This window comes from Nicotiana attenuata, unplaced genomic scaffold, assembly GCF_001879085.1.
Source record: "Nicotiana attenuata strain UT unplaced genomic scaffold, NIATTr2, whole genome shotgun sequence".
In the NCBI taxonomy this organism is placed as follows: Eukaryota; Viridiplantae; Streptophyta; class Magnoliopsida; order Solanales; family Solanaceae; genus Nicotiana; species Nicotiana attenuata.
Genome location: NW_017672527.1, coordinates 158,451 through 174,027, shown reverse-complemented (window position 1 = coordinate 174,027; position 15,577 = coordinate 158,451). Strand labels below are relative to the sequence as shown.

At 34.6% G+C, this 15,577-nt stretch overlaps 2 protein-coding genes across 2 annotated transcripts in view; one reads left to right on the top strand and one right to left on the bottom strand.

Annotated features, from left to right (window-relative positions):
- LOC109213550 (serine carboxypeptidase 24-like) overlaps positions 1-10,280 on the top strand; it is a 10,719-nt gene extending 439 nt beyond the window's left edge. Inside the window, exons 2-9 of the mRNA XM_019377365.1 lie at positions 4,846-4,953; positions 5,061-5,156; positions 6,027-6,119; positions 6,203-6,288; positions 7,818-8,218; positions 8,517-8,612; positions 9,082-9,187; positions 9,853-10,280. Coding sequence (XP_019232910.1) covers positions 4,846-4,953; positions 5,061-5,156; positions 6,027-6,119; positions 6,203-6,288; positions 7,818-8,218; positions 8,517-8,612; positions 9,082-9,187; positions 9,853-9,996 — 1,130 coding nt within the window. The 3' untranslated portion in view covers positions 9,997-10,280. The remainder of the gene's footprint in view (positions 1-4,845; positions 4,954-5,060; positions 5,157-6,026; positions 6,120-6,202; positions 6,289-7,817; positions 8,219-8,516; positions 8,613-9,081; positions 9,188-9,852) is intronic.
- A 1,532-nt stretch (positions 10,281-11,812) lies between these two features.
- On the bottom strand, positions 11,813-15,469 carry LOC109213547. Its single transcript, XM_019377362.1, has 4 exons — positions 14,772-15,469; positions 13,418-13,488; positions 12,613-13,132; positions 11,813-12,313 (listed from the first exon to the last, which is right to left on the bottom strand). The coding sequence occupies exons 1-4, from the start codon at positions 14,886-14,888 to the stop codon at positions 12,119-12,121; spliced, it is 903 nt and encodes a 300-aa protein (XP_019232907.1). The 5' UTR covers positions 14,889-15,469; the 3' UTR covers positions 11,813-12,118.
- Between the last annotated feature and the right edge of the window lie 108 nt (positions 15,470-15,577).

The following is a 15,577-nucleotide window of genomic DNA, read 5'->3' as shown; positions in this document are numbered from 1 at the left end:
ATATATATATATATATATATATATATATATATATATATATATATATATATATATATATATATAATTTAATTTGTTGGCGAAGGAGTTCAACTGATCATCCTTTATCACTAACTATACTTCGCCGGGGCGAAGCTACATTATCCGAAGGATGGTTAATTGACAATCATTCGTCGAAAAATTATACTGTTTATATAAATAAAATATTAGGTTTTAGAGGTGTATAATATATACTGAACACCCTTTGTCGGGATTTTTTTTTTGCTTCTCTCAAATTCGAACATCCTTGCGAAAATTTCTGACTTCGCCACTTCGCTTCGCGGACTGTAGATGAGCTTGGTGGAGGCGCTATCCTTCCAAAACACAATGAATTAGTATTGGTAGAATCTTAAAATGTTTTCTATATTTAGTATGTTACAAAATTTTAAAGTAATTTGTATTTAAATAGTTAGTTGAATAAATTTGATTACTTTTGAGAAAAAATATATTACGAATTCTTGGATAAAACTTTTTTTGTATACTTGAGATTTAATTAATGCATAATAAGGAAGCAATAAAACAAAGGATCGGAAATCCTATATAATTGCAAGAAACTTGAGGAAGAAGAACCATAGCTTTTCTTTGAAGAAAAAATAACAAACCATTAGCGTTTATCCATGCAAAAATATTGGTATTTAGTTAAAACTAATTAAAAATCTAGTATGTCTTACGTTAAAGCAATAATTGTTAAATGATAATTAAATAAGGATAAGACATGATACATGTGCTTATGAGTAAGGTTCAAACATAAATAATAATAACGCATTACTTTTATATATAATCATTCTAACTTTTATTACCTTACGTTAGTTGGACTCTCCAAAAATATTGTCATATTCGTGTCAAATCGTCAAAAAATACAGTATTTTTGAAATATGTGACACACAACCGATGATATTTTTAAAGAGTCCAAATAATATAGGTAGATTTGTTGATCACTACTACAAAACTGCCTAAAATCGTCCAGAAATACCGACCAAAATCGGTCGAAAAACTGGAAAAACCTACCAATTTTCGACCGACTTTTATCCATCGAAATTAGGCTGGCCGGTAATGAATAGAGACCGAAGTTGGTCGCAATTTTCGACCGAGTTCGGTCGGTCAATTAAATTTCACAAACGACCTAAAAGAAAAAATCTTCCGAAAAAACCGACCTTAGTCGGTCGGTATTTTCCAACCGAATTCGGTTGATATTTTTAATTATGCAATAAAAAAAATACACCATCTGGGAATCAAACCAGGGTCTGTACTGTGGCAAGATACTATTATACCACTAGACCATTGGTACATTTTGTTTTAAGACTTTCTTTTATTTTATTTGTACTCTTTAATTGCATTTTCGCGCGAAATCGGTCGGTTTTATTGAAAATATAAAATTACCGACCGAAGTCTAAAATGACTGGCTGAAATAACCGACCGATTTCGGTCGATTTTTTGAATATTAATTTTAATTTATTTTATATGAAATCTTAAGAAATAAATTTCACGGAACGCTTAAATAGTTTTCCGTATTTTTACGCCAAATGACCGACCGAAGTTGGTCGGTTTTGTAAAAAAATTAAAAAATAAAATATTTTGAAAAAACCAACCGACTTCGGTCGGTTTATTGACCAATCGAAGTCGGCCGCCGCGGTCGATTTTGGCCGAATTCTAGTAGTGGATCTACCACAAGAGTAAGCTAGCCGTATTCACTAGCAAAATCCACTACGAGAAGCCAAAAATATGCAGATGTCACCTTTCAGATCTTGTGGAATAAAGGTGGCAAACTATATACTATGGTATATTATAGTATATTTTTGGCAGTTTATATATAATACAAAATTGAAAAAAAGAAAAAAAAAAAAGAATGAATTAGAAGGAGAAGGAAAGATCATACATAAGTGATACCATTCTGTCCCCTTACTTTTTTATTCCTTCTTATTACTTCGTCTTCTAAGTTTTATTCCTTGTTTGTATTTACGTATTCAAAAAGCTGCATTTAGGTCTATGCCTTTTCGTCTTTATCTTTACACAATTTGATGATATACAAACAAGAACAACATTCCAAACTCAACATAAAAGTATAACACCTTTATCTCTTTTTTTTGTCCTACACACTTTCCATTTTCTAGCATTTACATCCAACTTTTTCTATAATCTTTTTTAAAAAGGAAAAGATCCCCACGCAAATTTTAAAAAAAAAAAATCTTCTCTACCATGAAAAAGGAAAAAAAATGTAAAGTTTATGATAAATACAAGTAAATATAAGTACAGTCAAACATCTTTATAACAGTCTCGTTTGCTCCGATATTTTTTTACTGTTATAGTGAAGTGCTGTTATATAGAACATATATTATAACATTATATAAAAATCGGTTCCGAAATAAACTTGACTTATATAGTGAACGACTGTTATATATATAAAGATATTGTTAAAGAGATGTCAAGTGTATTAATTAGTAATAATCATGTAAAGATGATAACTAACCTCCTATTACATGACTAGTGTACGTATCTTAAATCCTTTTCTCATTTCCCAAGTATAGAAAATTTAGTGATACACCTGTAAAAATATATTATCCTTTTGTTTTTTTGAGTCCTAGTCAGTAAGCTGAATATTTCAAAGATAATTAAATTAGAGTTTAAGTTTTATACACTCACAATGTAGAAAATATTTTTACAATTAAATTATTTATAAGGGACTTATAAATAAATATCTTGAACTGATAAAAATCAATAACTTATGTGCTACACATGTTAACTTGTAAGTAATTATAGATAAATTTATAAATAAGCATTAATTGATTATCTTTAAAAAATTATAAATTATCTGCTTTCACAAGCTAAGTTACTCTTACTATATATTAAAACTTTATATTGTCATTATATATGTGTGTGCCGGCCTTTATTGTTCGTAACCGCCTGCCTTTCAGCCTTAGCTTTCCAATTACAGTGGCGAAGCTAGAAAATTCAATAAGGGTTTCGTGACCGCCTGCCTTTCAGCTTTAGCTTTCCAATTACAGTGGCGAAGCTAGAAAATTCAATAAGGTGTTCAAATTTTTAACACCCTTTGCCAGTGGGCTATGCAAAGGTGTTCAAAGTCTGTTTTTAATCAATAACAAGTAATATTTTACCTTACATGTATAATTTTTCGGCGAAGGGTAGTCAATTGACCACCCATCGACCAACATAGCTTCGCCCATGGTTCCAAACAATCAATAGTGTGATCGATTTGTGTTCAAAACAACCGATGACTCGTGGGACCCCCGCGGCGCCTTCGTCTCCTATTGTATTCGCTTTTTTTATATGGCAAGCACTACCCGTCGCCTGCACTACATTATATGATGAAAACTTTGCCTAACGGCCACTTCCGCTCTGACTGAGTTGACCGTCACACTTGACTTCTATCTCCCATTATTCATATATAGATCTCCCATTATTCTCATATATATATATATATATATATATATATATATATATATATATATATATATATATATATATATATATTATTTTTATTTTTTAAAAAAGATGGGGAAAGATAGCTTCTAAGATGGTGACCATTTAAAGCTTTGAGTGTTGAGAAGCATGCGTAGTAAATAGTGGTGGCCATGATTATGGCCAACAGTCGACGGTGTGTCATAGATACACTATTCTCATTTCTGACCTATGACTCCAAAATTTATTTTTTGGTGAATTTTATGTGAGTTATCATTATTAAACAAAAAAGAGAAAAAACAATTTATCAAAAGAAAGGAAAGGTCATTGTCTTGTGAGTTAATAATTGAAGCTAACTGTTGCAAAATTAAAAATAATAAAGAAAAAGAAAAGTAATAAATGATATAGTAAGGAGATACTAGGTGACTAGTTATGGCAGATTATTAAGTTGAACTCATTAATATGGTGGTTCCTAAAAGGTTGTGTAGTGACATTATGAGAATCATGTGATTATCGACATTTTCTATTCAATACAATTATGTTTTCTTTTTATTATTGGGTATTCGATACTCTCTTTGGAACTCTAATTAATTCGGATTCGCATGATGTCCGAAAAGGGCCGCACCTTAAGGAGTATAACGTAGATAATCTACTCTAATGCAAGTATTAGTGGCTGTTTTTGCGGCGCGAAGCCGTGATTTATAGGTTACACGAAGATAAATTTACCGTTGCTCCTAGGACTCACCTGGGGTAAAGCTAATTACAAGGGAAAAATACTAAAGGGTAACCCAATGCACTTATTAAGCTCCCGCTATGCGCGGGGTCCGGGAAGAGTCGGACCACAAGAGTCTATTGTACACAGCCTTATCCTGCAATTATGTAAGATGCTATTTCCACGGCTTGAACCCGTGACCTCCTGGTCAGATGGCAACAACTTTACCAGTTACGCCAAGACTCCCCTTAAAAGGGGGAAACACTCCCTATCAGAATTTTTTTTCATTCTTAGGACCTAAATACGAGACCTTTAGTTAAAAGCGAAGAATACTATCCATTTTACCATAATTCTTGATGGTCAATAGCTCAATGCGATAACTATGATTCTAAAACCCAATAGGTAGATCTGTAGACATATTATCGTTCAAATAAGACTAACACTTCATTTGTTTGCACGTAATGAAAGTCGTAATCTCGAAGATAAATAAAATATTAGTATAATACATCCTATTCTTCAGTACTAGCAATATCTTTGAATAAGTACAAAGGTTTATTGAATTTCCAGTAAAAAATTACAAAATTAGATAGCCTAGAAAATTTTCTTTCTTTTTATTTATTTATTTATTTATTTATTTTGAGAAATTTTCACTTTATGTTGTAAAAATTTGAACCATGCAGGTCCTGGTTGTTCATCAGTAGCATATGGGGCATCAGAAGAAATAGGTCCATTTAGAATAAATAAAACTGGTTCTTCTCTCTATTTGAACAAGTATTCATGGAATAAAGGTAACACTATTTTTATTTTTATTTTCTCTTTTATTTTTTTTAAATTATTTCCACATCAAGGTAAAAAAAGACTTAGACTTTGAAAAATTCTTAATTAATAAATGCAGTGGCAAATATTCTCTTTCTGGAATCACCAGCTGGTGTTGGTTTCTCCTATACTAATACAAGCTCTGATCTTAAGGATTCTGGAGATAAAAGAACAGGTACATATACATTTCTTGATATTCATTTTTCAATAATTACATCATTTTATATGAAAGCAAAATTGTGTAACATTATTTATATAATTTAACTTATATTATAAAATATACTGTTAGTTTAAAACAAATTGTAGACTATTATGTCACTCAAAGATGACTGCAGGCAGAGGTGGACCCAAGATTAGAAAGGTGCGAGGCACCGCTGTCGAATAAAATTTTGAGTAAATATTAAAGTCAGATTCGAGGGAGGCAGTGCACTAAAAGTCAAGTTGTACCCGACAAATTGACAATGCAGTTACCCAAGATTTGAATCTTAGGGTGTCAATCAAAATATATACCCTGTTATTTTGCTATATATATACACATATATAAATATATTTTTTTTAAAGTTACAGGGGGCCGGTGATCGCCTACCCAAAAGGTAGGTCCGCCTCTGACTACCGCTAATTATTCATAATAATTTTCACAAGAGATAGACCCACAATTTGAAGGTTGTAGGGGCATATGAGCGACTGCACAATGAGTTCCCCTGTCTAACTTTTGATCTTAAGAATTTTCAAGTAAAAATACATGGTCGTTTTCAACATATATACCTATATATATTCAGATTTTTTGTCGAATATAGTATGATGACACCACTACTCTAAATATAGGTATTTTCACACTATCACTATATATAATTTATATCCTTGTATGTAACCTTAATACAATTTTTTTTTTTTTTTGTGGTTTGTAAAAACCTTCCAATACTTAAAATAAAATTTAAATTTATTAATTAAAGAAAAAGAAAACACACAGTGAGGGAAAAAAGGAGTAATATATTTTGGAATAATTTAATTTTCAGAACTTTTTTTTTTTTTTTTTTTGTCACAGCTCAGGATGCACTAATTTTCCTCACAAGATGGATGTCAAGATTTCCACAGTATAAATATAGAGATTTCTATATTTCTGGGGAGAGTTATGCAGGTAATTTTTTTTTTAAAAATAAAATTAATTTCCTAATTACAAAAATAATTTAACATAGATTATATGTTCTTTTGTTTTGTCAGGGCATTATGTTCCCCAGTTAGCACAGGCCATTGTCAATTATAACAAGAAATTTCCACATCCAATCATCAATCTCAAAGGAATTATAGTAAGTAATTCATCTAATTTTGTAAAAATATTTTTCATTATAAGGGAAATTTGCGCTTTGATCCCTCCATTATCGTTAAAGTTTAAATTTAGTCCCTGTGAATTTAGGTTAAGCATATCTACCGTTCAATTAATCTCTGCTTATGAATCTTCACAAATTTAATGAATTATTAAGTGCTAAACCATTTAGTTACCGATGTATTATGTTAAATTAGTACTGTTTCTCCATATTCGAGCGTAATATAGTTTTAAAAATAGTTTAAATATCACATATTTCCTATATAAAGGGGACCAGAACCACACATTTTAATTAGTTGAAAGTTAAATATGCTTAGCCAACTATTATAATGACTAAAATCAGAATTTACCAATAATTGAGGGACCAAAAGTGCAACTATCCCTTCACTTGAAGAGAAATTTTACGTACTGAAAATTGAAATACATAGGTGTAATTATTGCTAAACTATTTAAGTACCGATGTCTTATGTAAAATTAGTGTCATTTCTCTATTTTCGAGCGTAATATAGTTCATAAAATAGACTACATATCATATATTTACTACTCCGTAGTACATAAAGGGGACCAAAATCACACATTTTAATTAATTGAAGGCTAAATGCGCTTAGCCAGTTGTTACAATGACCAAAATTAGAATATACCAACAATCGAGGGCCCAGAAGTGCAATTATCCCTTCACTTAAAAAGAAATATTTTAGATGAATTTTCATAGAGCACTACAGTTTAGAGTCTAATAACTATAATTTGCCTAATTATCATTTGTAGCTATTGTTCAATTGTTACTAACTTGTAATTTCAAACGCGCAACGAATACAACCTGTGTCAATTGTATTCGTACGCCCAACAAATACAACTTGTATCAAGTGTATTCATTTGCGCAACAAATACAACATGTATCAATTGTAACCAAGGCAAAATACAAGGGTGTATACAAAGGATACAACTTGTATCGACTGTATACAAAGGATACAGCTTGTATCGACTGTATACAAAGGATACAGCCTGTATCGACTGTATACAAATGTGTATACAAAGGATACAACCTGTATCGACTGTATTCGTTCGCGCAACGAATACAACAAAGGCAAAATACAAAAATGCAGAAAAATAAATTGGTCTTTTTGAGAGTCGAACTCAAGATCTTCGCTAACTAAGCATGCGCTTTAATTTAACCAACTGAGCTATGAGAGCTTGTTGCTCTCTTGTTTCAGTTCAAAATAATTAATCTCTTGTTTCATGGATTTGCTATAAAATTCAAATAAGCGGGCGCTTTAATTTAACCAACGGGGCTACGAGAGCTTGTTGCTCTCTTATTTCAGTTCAAAACAATTAATATCTTGTTTCATGGATTTGCTATAAAATTCAAATATAGCTACGAATAGTAAATTTGCTGAAAGTATAGCTACGAATGGTAAATTTACTGAAAGTGTAGCTACGAATGGTTATACAGTTTAAATGTTTGATGTGTCGTATAGGATATGCTTACATACTGAAAACTTGAAATTTACACAGGTAGGAAATGCTGTTACTGATAACAAATATGATGGAATTGGAACTGTTACATACTGGTGGAGCCATTCTATGATTTCAGACAATACTTACAAAAAAATCATGCATTTTTGCAATTTCACATCAGAAAATTCCTCAAAGCAATGTGATAATGCAGTTACTTATGCTGTGAGCCATGAATTTGGTCAAATTGATCAGTATAGTATTTATACACCATCTTGCAAAGTGGAGCAGAATGAAACTCAGAAATATGTTCGGTTCAAGAACACGATTATTCATCGAAAGCTCTCGGGTTATGATCCGTGTACTGAGAATTACGCAGAGAAATATTATAATCGCGCTGATGTGCAGAGAGCCATGCATGCTAATACCAGAGGAATTTCATACAGTTGGACTGCATGCAGGTACTCACATCTCTTGTACTTTTACATGCAAACGCAGGTTTAACGTGAATTCTGTGAGTTCGACTGAACACATTGCTTATATATGCAAAAAGCATTCAAAATGTATATATAAAGTAAGATCACACTCATTCTGAACCCACTGACTCTAAATTCCTGATTCGCCACTTTCTATATGTTGCTAGAGGCGTATCTAGGACGGATATTCTGTGGGTTCAACTGAACCTGTCGGTCTCGGCTCAAACTATGTGTGCATAAATGGATATTTGACAGCTTTCCTTTTTTTTTTTTGGGAGAACAGTGACATATTGTTAAAGAATTGGAAGGACTCTGATGATTCAATGCTACCAATCTATAAGAAGCTAATGGCTGCTGGTCTTAGAATATGGGTGTTCAGGTAAAACTAATGCTCCTACTTAATACCTATGTTGGCTCTCCGAAAATGTCCGTGGGTGCGTGTCGAATCCTTTAAAAGTAATGTAACTTTGGATGATCCGACACCTATGTTGCTCGGACTCTCCAAAAATGTCAGCGAGTGCGCGTCGGATCCTCCAAAAATAGCGTAATTTTGAAGGATCTGACACCTACGTTGCTCGGATTCTCTGGAAATATCAATGGGTGCATGTCGGATCCTCCAAAAGTAGTGTAATTTTGGACGATCCAACACCTATGTTGTTCGGACTCTCCGAAAATGTCAGTGGCTGCGTGTTGGATCCTCCAAAAATAATAATTTGGAGGATCCGACAGGGGAGCGGCGGCATTTTGGAGTGTCTCCGCAACATAGCCTAAGATTAATAGTTTTATAAATGTATTACAGAGTCTAATTAGTCATTATAGGAAATAATGGTTTATGTTTTAAAATGCAGTGGGGATACAGATTCAGTGGTTCCAGTGACTGCCACAAGGTTTTCTCTAAGTCATCTCAATCTCAAGATTAAAACTCCATGGTATCCTTGGTATTCTGGAACTCAGGTAACACACAAATCTACATATTTTGAATATTCTACTAAACTTCAAGATTGATTTCAGATCAAACTATATACATATATATATATATATGTAAAAAGAACTCTAAATGTATACATATAATAAGATCAGACTTGTCCTGAACGCACTAACTCTAGGAGTGTTTTTTTCTTACAAGGAAGTCATTTTCTGATTTTTGGTTGACAAAATGATTTTTTAATCAAATGGGAGAAATCTACTTCGTTCACTTATGAGGGGAAGTCATTTTCTTACAATTATCTAGACTTTAAACTTCGTATTACTTGTTTCAACTAACCCTTAGACATCAAAACTCAAAACTTTCATCAAAACAATCCTTTTCTGCTAAAACTACTATACATGATCATTATTATATGGATTTTGTTACTCCTTTCTTCTTATCTTTTCTGAGCCGAGAGTCGATCGAAAACAAACTCTCTACCTTTATAAGGTAGGGGTAAGGTCTGTGCACACGGTACACACTACCCTCCCTAAACCCTACTTGTAAAGACTATACTGGATTTGTCGCTGTTGTTATTTTCCATTCACCAATCAAAAATCGAAAAACTTTTCTAGAAAATGACTTTCGACGTACCAAACACCCTCTGAATCCTGAATTCGCCTCTGAAAAATGAATATCGCAATTTTTGTAGGTGGGAGGGTGGACAGAGGTGTATGATGGACTCACATTCGCGACGGTTAGAGGAGCTGGACATGAAGTTCCATTGTTTCAGCCCAGAAGAGCATTTATTCTTTTTCAGTCATTCTTAGCAGGCAAAGAATTACCAAAAAATTGAGTAAATTCATCAAGATTTGAAGCTTGAGAAGTTGAGAGACAAAAGGCAAATTTATAGCTCCTAAGAAATTATGGGAGTTTGCAAATTAGAGTTAGAATTGATTCTTTTCAAATTGTGTATTTGAAACTCATCATTTCTCATTTGACAAGAAATGATTCTCTAAGAGAATCAGCTCTATCTAATAATTTCTCCAGACTGCGTATAATGACTCTTGTTGTACGGTCCTTCCTCAGACCCCGCACATAGCGGGAGCTTAGTGCACCGGGCTGCCCTTTTTTCTCCAATTCTCAAAGGCAAGCAACTACTTATTAGCATCAGTTCTTTATCAAGATTGCAAAAGGAATTGGATAAGAAAATGTGTGAAGCCAAATCACATTTTAGTACTTTTTTCCATGCAGTCAAAAAGAGCTTTTATAGATCCTACGACAAAGATTTTGGGTATGCGAACAAAGTCTGAAACTTGATATGAAAAAGTAGTATCATATAAGGTATACCGATAAACTTATCATGATATCAGGCATTAGTTTGGCTTAAAACGAACTGTATCATATCATGTTAAGAGTGTCTTTGACTCACTTAGCTCAATAAAAGTTGAGAGAAAATTAAATCATGAAAAATTCATGAAGAAAGTTGGCCATAATTGAATCCTGTTAATTTACTCTGCTGTTGGGAAATTAAAACAACCTCTGCCACGGCCTCTGCTCTTCGGATGAGCACTCTGTGGTGAGCACTTTGTGCGCACTGGGTAAACCTCTCCTGTGTAGTAGCCTGCAAACCACACAATGGATGTAAACCGCACTAGGCAAGCCCTGTGCGACAGGCTCAACCCAGGAGGCATTGAGGGGGAATTCGATGACCACCCTCCAAACCAACTGGGCAACCCCGAAGGGTTACAAGTTTAATCTTCTCTAATCTAATCTATGCAGATAATCTTGGAATTCCTTCAATGAGAGTTAAAAAGGTTATTTCACAAGGTCAACACAAATAAACTAGTTTTTTCACTAGTATATTAGAATTGAAGAACAAAAAGAACTAGAAAGAATTAAAAAGAGTAGCATTAGTTTCTTAACAAGAATTTGATGTTCTTACTTCTATGCTTTACTGATTGCAGCCTTTATATGCCTCTCTAATTAAAAGTCAATTTCTGCAGAAGAAATATTCAAAATATGTTAATATTGTAGTCTCTGTAATTTCCATATGTATTGGCTGCTTATTCCCGTAATCGAAATTTAGTGTCATCTTAACTTCGAAGGGAGCCTTGGCAGGGTTCAGGCCGTGGAAACAATCTTTGGTAGAAATGCAGGGTTATGGTCCGCCCCTTCCCCGAGCCCCGCACATAGCGAGAGCTTAGTGCACCGAGCTGCCCTTTAGTGTCATCTTAACTTCGAAGGGGAGCCTTGGCATAATTGGTAAAAGTTGTCGTCATGTGACCAAGAGGTCACAGGTTCAAGCCGTGGAAACAGTCTCTTGCAGAAATACAGAGTTGTGATTCGACCCTTCCCAGACCCCGCACATAACTGGAGCTTAGTGCACCGAGCTGCCCTTTAGTATCATCTTTGCCATTCTCAATCACAAGCCGAAAACCTCTATGTCCAAGAAGTACCTTAGCATGCCAAGTTTATGGCCTCAAATTTATCCTATATACCATGTTCGTATGGTGGCGCGATGTTCTACGTGAATCCACGTTCGAAGGACATCATATAAGTTCAGATCGACTAAAAGATCCTTACTGTTCATGTCGCACCATTTAAGCCCGTCTCAGTTCAATATAGGAATCAACAAATAAAGGACATAACCCAAACTTCTCCAAGAAAACTGCTCAAGAATACATTCTACTTGATTATGTTGATTATATTTTCATCACTGCCAATCAATATAGCATGTATATCATTATCACTATATATATCTGAGTTTTCTTTATACAAAAAGGAGAAAACACACCTACATCATATTGGAGAAAAACAAAACTCTAGGAGTAACTTTTTCTTTTTTGATAACGGAGAAATCCCCGAGGGCCAGTCACGACCTCTTTGGGTAGGGTAACTACAACTGTAATAGTGCTTGCCCTAGATCAAAAGTTTTTAACTAGGAGTACTAATTAACTGAAACCGTAAACGATGGATCAAACCCTCAAAGCAACAGGGTCTTGCCACGATATCTTTCGCTTCTCAACACGAGAAGTTCCTTCTCCCAAATTTCTGCATATCGATAACTTCAAATCGCTAGGCTGATCATCGTTTAGGTTTCTGATTAACCCTCTCTTTGGATCCTCAAACTTCACTGGTTCGGTATTTGCTTGTGGTTCCTCTTCCCCCATCTGCAAATTAGAAGTCAAAGACAACAAGCGTTCAACGTGTTAATCACAAAATGTACAACAAATTCCTCAGTTCATTTTATGAGAATGTGTTTGACCGAACATGGAGTTTAAGCAATAAAAAAAGACGTTTGAAACTGACATTTCTTTTACAAAATGGTTAGTGCAAAGTGAATGTTTCTCCAAATATAGAAATGTGGCATTTTTTTGGAAGAGACTAAAATACAAAAAGAGTCTCATATTATGGAACATAGGAAGTAATATATAACAATGTACTTCAGGTTTCTAGTTCAGATATTTACCGAGATTTCATTCAAATCAATGACTGGAGCTCGACTTGGCAATGCGACGTCTTTCCCACCATGAAGAGTTTCTTGATTCAAATCAAAGATGGGTCTGGTGCTCCTCGAAACGGAACCATTCCCAGCGAATGATCTGTCGTTTTGATTCAAATCAAACGCTGGAACTGCTTTTCGGAATGGCACTTCCTTTCCACTATATACTCTTGATTTATGGTTCAAACTTGAAACCGTACTATGCAAAACATCGTCTTTTCCGATACGTAATGTATGCTTATGACTCATGAAAATATCAGGAGGCGTCTTCAGCGGAGCAGCTTCCTTTGAAACATGCATCTTCCCTTTCTGTTTTGGCAAAGGAAGAGGGGGCAGTTTATACAGCTTTGCCTCTTTTTTGCTTGGAAGTCGATCCTTCATCCCATTTTTACAATACAACTCCGGGTTTGGCAGGGCTGCTCGTTCTTGCTCCTCCGGATGACTCGACTTCATTCGCAGTAGGTATTTGTGCCTTCGACGCAAGAAACTGCAAATTTACGCGAAATGCATTTAGAATTAAAGAAGGGAGAACTCTGCAAATATTTTGGAAAACCGGTTGCATCAGCCGGAGGAGGATCCATGATTTTAAACTTGGCGTGTTCAACCATTAATATACGTAAACATTATAATAATTGACCAATGACAAAAATGATTTAGTGTCAAAGTCGACGACTAAGTTGACCTCAGGTAATCTTCCTATTAGAACCTATACTAACATAATGAAAATGAAATCCAAATAAGAAAAGAAAAGAAAAACAACAAGAATACTTACTGAACTTCAGCAAGTAATCTTTGCTTCCTCATTTTTGCATCCTCCAATTTGTCCCTCGTATCACTAGTTTCCTGTAAACAATAATTATCAAGTTAACATGTAAGTTAACTGAATATTTACAACCACACTTTCGTATGCGACTCAACAACAACAACTACTCTTGTGTCTAGGGAGGGCAGAGTATACGCAGACCTTACCCCTACCCCAAAGGAGTAGAGAGGCTTTTTCCGATAGACCCTCAGCTCAAGGAGACGAAAAAGACAATATATCAGTACCATCATCAGAAACCATAGAAATAATAGCAACATCATAAGTACCAGAAAATAGATGAAAAGCAATAAACAATAACACATAAGTAAGGCTTGGTACTATGAAAAGTGAAAAAATAGTGTGGACTTTCGTATGCGACTCGATTCAGCAAAAGTTAATCAATGTTCTAGCATAAAATTATTGAACTATGCTATAAGGTTACGAAAACAAAGGTTAGAGAGCTTTAAAATTCTCAAAGGGCAAGTAATTTAAAATGTTCTCAACTCTAAAATAGCACAAGGTTAGGGAAACAAAAGTTCTTCAATTCACAAAACTAACGAAAACAAACAAACAACTACTACTACTAGGAGGCAAGATTCCGCTAAGTGGGTTCAAAAAAGAATAAGTTAAAAAATTAAAAGGGCCTATGGCCAATGAGAATTGAACTAGTAACTTCACAAAAGTATTGAACCCCCTGGACCTATAAGCTATGCTTTTGGATTGTGGCGAGGGGATTCAAAATATCATATATGGAGGCGCCTTATACATACAGTGCAATTTTTTGGAAAAGGGAGTTCGAGTGAACCCCTTCCACCCCCTAAATCCGCCCCTGCTACTACTACCACCACCTCAGGCCCAAATAAGTTGGGGTCAGCGGTATGAATCCTCACTTCTCCATTTAAGCTCAACTCACAACAACAACAACGACGAGTGAAATCTCACTAGTGGGGTCTGGGGAGGGTAGTGTGTTCGCAGACCTTAGCCCTACCCCGAAAGAGTAGAGAGGCCATTTAAGCTCAACTCAAAACAAAAAAAAACATAAGAACAAAAATCAATTACAGGGTAAAGCCCCAATAGTTGAGAGCTGAAAAGGGTTAACTTCATCCAAATAATTGAACATAGAGACAACACAAAATAACCCAAGATTCATCAAAAGGAAACAGATCAAAACCAACAATGATACCAAAAGGAATCTAACAACAACAAACTCCAATAGAGACAAATCAAGCAACTGCTCAAACACAAAAACCCCAAACACACACACACACACATATATATCAAAGAGAAAGCATAGATCTTCAAAACAAAGGGCCAAACTTATTACCTTATGGAGTTCTTGGAAGTCCTGAAATAAAGTCTGATGCTTCAATCTAGCCTTAGCATCCTCAAAAACAACATATTTTGATGAATCTAAAGCAACCCTTTTCATCTTCTTAGACATATTTAATCAAATCACAAAGAATTCAAAACACCAAACACAAAAAAGAACCGATCTTTGGATGTAAATGAAGAAACCAAGAAAAGGGTATGGCGACAGAAGAGAGAAAAAGAAGAGAAAGAGGCGTGTGAAATGAGAAAGATAAGAACAATAATGAAACAAATAGGGCAAAGGGTAAGAGAAAAGAATAGAAAAGACAGAACCAATTGGGGGTATGGGAGGTGGTGGGGTGGGTGGAGAAGAGATAGAGAGAGTGTATTGTGGTGAGAAAGTTCTTGCCTTTGCAAAAACTCTGACCAAGACAAACCCACATAAACCGGTAAACAAGAAAAAAGAAAATAGAAAAAAAACCGTAATAATAATAGTACATAACATAATACACACACAAACATTGTTTCTTGTTGTTCTTTTAAGACAGTGATGAAGATGGAAAGAGGGAGGGGGAGGGGGGGTGGGTATATAATTTTTTTGGGGGGGAGCAGAAGGGTATTTCTGGCAAAAATTATGACTTTTGGTTTTGTATGTGTATATGTGAAGTGGGTTTGGTTGTGTATGTCCATTCTTGATTTCTTTTGAGTTTTTCTTGAATGTATATAGTTTGATGGTGTGGACACTTCTTTGGGGTGTTTGGGGGGGGGGGGGGGTTAGGGGGGTGAATTTTCATGTTTCTTGAATGCATATATTTTGGTCCA

Bases quoted from the DNA above. Each gene is read 5' to 3' on its own strand.
- LOC109213547 (XM_019377362.1), bottom strand. From the start codon at position 14,888: ATGTCTAAGAAGATGAAAAGGGTTGCTTTAGATTCATCAAAATATGTT. The intron at 13,489-14,771 runs GTAATAAGTTTG...TATTGTTTACAG, and splicing joins ACTTCCAAGAACTCCATAAG to GAAACTAGTGATACGAGGGA. The intron at 12,314-12,612 runs GTAAATATCTGA...TCTAATTTGCAG, and splicing joins TTGATTTGAATGAAATCTCG to ATGGGGGAAGAGGAACCACA.